At 38.2% G+C, this 6,367-nt stretch overlaps 1 protein-coding gene across 6 annotated transcripts; it reads right to left on the reverse strand.

Annotated features, from left to right (window-relative positions):
• Nucleotides 2,686-4,952, reverse strand: LOC109822761. 6 transcript variants are annotated; one of them, XR_002242259.1, is made up of 4 exons: nucleotides 4,831-4,952; nucleotides 4,014-4,070; nucleotides 3,158-3,300; nucleotides 2,686-3,070 (listed from the first exon to the last, which is right to left on the reverse strand). XR_002242259.1 is itself a non-coding variant. In XM_020389007.1 (4 exons), the coding sequence occupies exons 2-4, from the start codon at nucleotides 4,045-4,047 to the stop codon at nucleotides 2,830-2,832; spliced, it is 357 nt and encodes a 118-aa protein (XP_020244596.1). In that variant the 5' UTR covers nucleotides 4,048-4,070; nucleotides 4,831-4,952; the 3' UTR covers nucleotides 2,686-2,829. The 6 variants fall into 6 exon arrangements, 1 of the variants encoding a protein (XP_020244596.1); XR_002242258.1 differs by having other exon boundaries at nucleotides 3,158-3,370; XM_020389007.1 differs by having other exon boundaries at nucleotides 2,686-2,976; nucleotides 3,158-3,333.

Below are 6,367 nucleotides of genomic sequence, written 5' to 3' on the forward strand. Positions count from 1 at the left end.
ATACATGAGGGTTTCCTTGTTTGGATTATTTTGTTCGACGTACCGTGTTGTAATTTCCTAAATACCAAAACCCATTGTTGTTAGGACAAATAATTTTATATTATTATGTATTAACTGTATTTTCATATACAACAAGCTCTATCCCTTGGGGTTGGTTGTGATGTTGCTCGCTAGCGCTTTGACGCTCGTTGTCCCTCCCCCTTTCAGGTAACGAGCCAGGAGCCCGGAGAGTCACAGGATGAGGGCGACCCTTACTAGTGCCTATTTATCCTCTTATTAGATGTATTTTATTTTGTACTCCACTTGAGACATTTTTAGACTTAAGAAGTTTATGTTCTAGAGTTGTAAAGTCTGTGAGCTTTATTTCCTACATCAGATATTATGTACTTTGAGACATGTTGAGATCTCCAGATTGTTATTATTCATTTCAGTCTTTGACTATGTATTCCAGTTTATTTGGTTGAGGAGATGTGTTAATTTGATGTTCTATCATTTCATCAAGTATTTATTGTAAAACCTTTTACTTGCTTTGTACCTACACCTATTGTTGATTCCTCTAGAGAGATAGTAATTGTGATGGTGAAACATGTTATTACACGGTGTGGTGCATGGCAGGTTTAACATTCCTGATTTCACCTCGGACTGCAGCCTTGTGTGAACCCAGGGGCGTCACACCAATACACTTCTTCCAATTGTTATTAACTTCTAGGACTTCATACCAACGGGACCTGGTTGTAACCCACCAATGCCTAGAATAATCCCCAACTGTGGAAACCAAATACCGATTACCTCCTAATGATACCTTCTTGGAAGGCCCCCAAATACCTGACTGAACACCACCTAAAAGACGCCTTGATCGATGGATAGAAGTGCCAAACTCCACATCGGTCTTCTTGCTCATACAAATATGCTCAAAGGATTTCAATCTGCAGGTCAAAGCACTCCTCAAAAAACCATGCACGGCATAATCAATTAAATAACTCAGCCTCAATAAATGCCACAGTCTAGCTAAATCCAAAGAAGTCGTCAGCTCTCTATCAAACACCGTGCTCCAATCAAATAATACAAATTATTCCTCCTGATGCTCTTTATCACAATCATGGACCCCAATGTGACCTTCAAACGTGAATCGACCAAGGTCACCCTATAGCCTGCTGCCTCCAAAACTTTAAGTAAAATGATGTTCTTCTTCAACTAAGGAATGAATTGTAGGTGTCAAAAATTACCTATATGTCCCCGAATACGGCTCGAAACAGAGAAAAGACGACGAACGTTGATATCTGAGTCTAAGAGGATTATCTGACGCCAACGCGAGTAGGAAACGAAGTGGCGAACCGAGTGGTCTGCACGCTCGTCAAATCAGCTCGCACGAGTCGGTCAACACGCGTGTCTCAATCAGTTCGTGCGCGTTCGTTAACACGCGCTCGTCAATCAGCTCGTGCGCGTAGGATAACACGCGCACGTCAATCAGCTCGCGCACGTCGATCAAAACGCGCGCATCAATCAGTTCATGCGCATCGATCAACATGCGCACGTCAACCAACATGCGTCGATCAACACGCACACATCAATTAGTTCATGCGCATCGATCAACATGTGCACGTCAACCAACGCGCGTTCGACGGTCAGTCCTACAACGAAACGTACAATTCAACAAGACGATCAATTATGTAAAACAGTGAAGAATACAAGTCCCGAAAAAATCGGAAAACACCAAAGGACTCAGCGAAAATGTCAAAACCCTGCGTCCGCGTAGGTCGGACCGAACCGACCCGCGCCCCCCGCGGGTCAGCGGTGTGTTTCGTGTAGTTTTGACCCGAAAACACGTTATGGCGGTTTCGACGGGTTTTCACGAGATCTTCTCAGTTCCAGAGGTTCCTAACTACCTAAATCCTATCTCTAAACATGGTTAATCCGTTATTGACTGAAGATAAGGCCAAATCACTCATTCTTATCCAAAAACCCCCAACCGAAGCCTATGAGTACAAGCTAAGGGGCTCATTTCACAGAGGCGATTTATTATCAAAACGAGGAGATGCTGTCGAATTCCAGAGCCAAGAGTCACGAATTTCAGCGAGGGTTAGCGAGATTCCGGCGAACTCCAGCATAAAGAAGGAGCTATTCGAAGGATCTGAAGTTCGTACGTCCGTTCCTTGAGATTAGGCTTTGTCTTAATCTCAAAAAAAGCTACTGATTTCGCTTGGTCGATTTCAACGCTTCAATCAAATACTCCCTCGGTGAAGGCGAAGCTCTGCCCAATTTTCCATTAACCGGATCCAGATCTAAGGCGGTCCATGGATATTAAAATCCCCGACATAGGCGAAGATCCCATGCAAAGCAATAGGTAATAAACACCTATTGTGTGTTGTTTGAAAGAATTGTAATCTTATATTTTTATTGTGTAAGAATATCTTATAAAAAGATCGACTTTTTATTTATTTGAGTTTATTGCAACGGTTAAAGTTATAATAGATTCGATAATAATGAAAACAGCAATTTCTGACCCAAACACGCTGGCGACCACAGTGGGAGCTAACGGTCTCGCTGCCGAGGCCGTCGTATCACAACCGATGATTAAGATCCCGGTTGAAGAGGTGGTCGAATACGAGTTCGACCAACAGAAGTACGAAGAATACATCCAAATTTAAATGATTTGCGACGAGATTCTTTTTTTTTTCCAACCAAGCTAAGATTTCATTTAAAAGCAAAGAGTTACATGGTTACACCTCTCATATTGAGAGCGAGCCTTTTCTGAAGTGAGGCGTCCCTCACTTTTACAAAAGATTACAATATACATGTATGTGAGAATACAAAATTAAGCCATGTGAGCTATACTCTTAGACCGTTGATCCTCATACATGCTTCGAGCATTATACATTTCCAAAGCATTTTTATATGCAAAGACAACATTAGCAGGGACCCCATCCAATTCCTGAGTTCATATCGCCAGTGTTCCCTTGTTCCACCTCCCAAAGCCTGTAATTAACTAATTTGATTCTAAATTCACTAAGGGAATAGATAGTTGTTGATGGAATAAAGTACGTATCCGATCAATTTGTTTTGATTTTTCCTAAAAGATAAAACAGTATAGTGATCAACAATTTTGTTCTGTTTAAACTACAAAGTATACTGACATATATTCACATATGAAACTAACCTCATTATTGTCATCACCAATTGTCAAAAAGATCGCTTGTTCATACTCTCTGTATGCTTCCCATATCTTGCCGACTTCAACCACATGCACTCCAGCAACAGTAAGAGCCCGGTCAAATAAGCTTCTCATTTTTAGGATGTCATCTGGTGCACATTGAGACACCAACTGATCGTATTCTTGAACAAAATTTAACTAATCACACAACGGCACATACTGCATGTAAATGAGGCTGATCACTCAACCTATAAATTACTTCAACAAAATTTATAGTTCAAATACATATAGTTTTATCTTAGAAGTTCAAATGGAAGTTATTCTCTTCATGTGAATGAATATATTTCGAATAGTTCAAATACATATAGTTTTATCTTAGAACAGTGAGCCGCATATAAAAATAAACCCTATATGTAAATATAAATCCTGTGCAACAGTTTTACAAATAGGTGCAAGAAGATAGTATCTAATATATGAGTGTTGTCTTTGTCATATTTTCATTTTCTTACTCTATTTATCTGGTGGCATTCTGTGTGCTCATTAAACATTATGCTTTCTTTTTCTTGATCTTTTTTCTTATGTTTTTGTTTTTGTTATAATAAGCTTCTCTTTGTTTTCTTCTTATTTCATTTTTTTCTCTCTTCCGACAAAGCTGCATAATGGTTTCTCCTATTTTTATTTCGTTCTAGTTCAATCTCAATTGGTGTCGAAATTACAAATTATCCTTGGAAAAAGAAAAATTGTAAACACACTTATTTCAGAAATTATTATAAAGTCTGTAGCAATGAGAAAAGATATATACTACGAAAACCAGGAAACAAACAAATCGTATAGAAGTTAATTGAAAGAAAATTACTAATACCAACAATATAGAAGTCTTGCAGAAGCCCCAACATATGTCAGACCCTATAGAAAGAAACTGCAAGAGAAGGAGAAAAAAATTAAACAGGGGGGAGTTTTCTAAAAGATCTTGTTACACAAACATTCCAAATGAAAGTGCCTTTCCAGATATAGTATAGAACAGAAATTAAGGTGCAAACACAAATGTATACTTCATATGTTGTCTACTAGTTACTTGTGGAACAAAATGTACAGTAGCAGAAAGCTCCTTAGAGCTTTTTCACAATTCAAAGCTGTAAATTATAAGCGTAAGATATATTATTGAACTGGTAAAAGAAGTGAAGAAAAAGTGAGCAGATATGTAAGTATCTGATTTCAAAATGTCAAATATAAAAAAAAACTACATAAACTTACAATATATTATACTCAGGATAGCATGACATTGTTGCAAACAGAGTAGCACCTAATTTTTATAAAACTTTACAAGGTCATAAAATTTATCGGCTAATTAAGTATTCTTTATGACGTAACTTTTTATTGTTGCAGACTTGTCACGGATTGGGTTATTGCAGTGCTTGCTTTGAAATTCTTAGTGATGAGAATATAGGGATCTAGACATGTTTTTATGAGCAGAAGGCACATACATGTAATATTTGTATAAACTCAAATATCAACACAATTAATCATTATCGTTTTATCATAGTTCGGTAAATTGACATTAGTTCACGTTCGATATAAATTAAACATGAACTTGATTTGCACAAGTTTTTTATTACCAGAAGGTACATACATGCTAATATTTATATTGACTCAAATTTAATTCAAGCAGAAAACATTACCTCCTATTTAAGGAAACTTCATCTTTGGCTCATTCCTCCCACCGTTATATGATTAACACGGAGAAATTTGTCAGACTTGCTTGTAGTATGATGTAAATGGATGGCCGCTACTCTACTCATGTATATATGGAGCGAATAGAGATAGCAAAGGGCACTCTCAATAAATCTTCAAAAGTTACAATATCAATAGGACCACACAATATATTGCATGCAGCTTAGCCAAAAAAGCTACAAACAAATTTATAGCCGAGGCTTTATACATTTATTTACTACAACTTCGTCGTAAAAAATTGGAAATCACCAACTTGTTAATAAACCCTTTTGCCTTCATGTTTTAGAACCACACCAAAATCCCTTGGAAATGAAATTTTCTTCGTGTAATTGTAATCTCAGATAACAAACTTCTCAGGATACTGGCAACTGATAATAGTAATAGCAAAGCAAGATAATACAAAATGGCAGCAGCAGTCAATATTTTCAATGTTTTTGAACAGTCAATTGCTAAAGGTATCACCAAGGATAATAAAGATATGCAGGGCTTTGGTGCGTCAAAGCCTTGAATCTCAATCTCAGTGAACAGTTGAAAATTCCCTCAAAACACCTCAACTTTTTTATCTTCCCATTTCTCTTCATTTAAGACATCTTCACAGACATTAAGCACAAATAAGCTAATCAATCTAGACTCAAATAATCAGCAACAATCGAAAAAAACCTCGAAAATCTGATCAATTACCCTATAAACGAAAAAAAAACCCCGATTACAAAATCTGATCAATCGTACCTCACGATTAACCGCAAAGATCGGGCAGTGGCGGCCGATCACATCGTGCCAAACGGTTCTCAACTGAAATCACACATTGTCGATAAAAAAAATTAAAGTGTAGAAGAGAAGAACCGACGAAAAGGAGAGGATTAGGGTTTTGAGACGTTACTCTGTGGTATTGGCCGGCTTTGCTCTTGGGGATGATGTCTTCAGGCCTGTAGGCGAGAGAGATGGGAGTAGATTTGAGATCGTGAGGATGAAGAAGAGGAGAACGAGGGTTTGAGTTTTTTGATGTGTGAGAGAGACAGAGAACGGGACAGGTGTGGGGGGTTTTTGTTTTGTTTTTTCAAATTTCGTCAAAATAAAGGGGAGAAATTTCCCCCTGTTCTGTTTTTTGGCCGAAAGAACTTGCCCCAACGGTTAAACACCGTTAGGGCTTGTGCGACCAGCCCCAACGGTTGGACACAACCGTTGGGGTTGAACCTCTTTTTACTAGTGCGTAGGAGTCATTCACTCTCTGCTAGTTGCTAGTTGCTAGTTGTGAATGCCATTTCGAATTAATGAAGTTCACAATTAAATATTCTACTCTATTCTTCACTAATTGGGGGTGGTTGAAGGTAGCAAGCGGTGGGGTTACCTGAAAGCGTGAACCATTGCCTTCCACGATATCCCATTTACATGATTCGAGAATATAATAGGTTAATGTTGATGCAGACCGGTGGCAAAAAAATTACGCACATCAATGAGCAGGACCCTCCTCTTTAATATCCATCT

Source organism: Asparagus officinalis, chromosome 8 (genome assembly GCF_001876935.1).
Source record: "Asparagus officinalis chromosome 8, Aspof.V1, whole genome shotgun sequence".
Taxonomy (NCBI): domain Eukaryota; kingdom Viridiplantae; phylum Streptophyta; class Magnoliopsida; order Asparagales; family Asparagaceae; genus Asparagus; species Asparagus officinalis.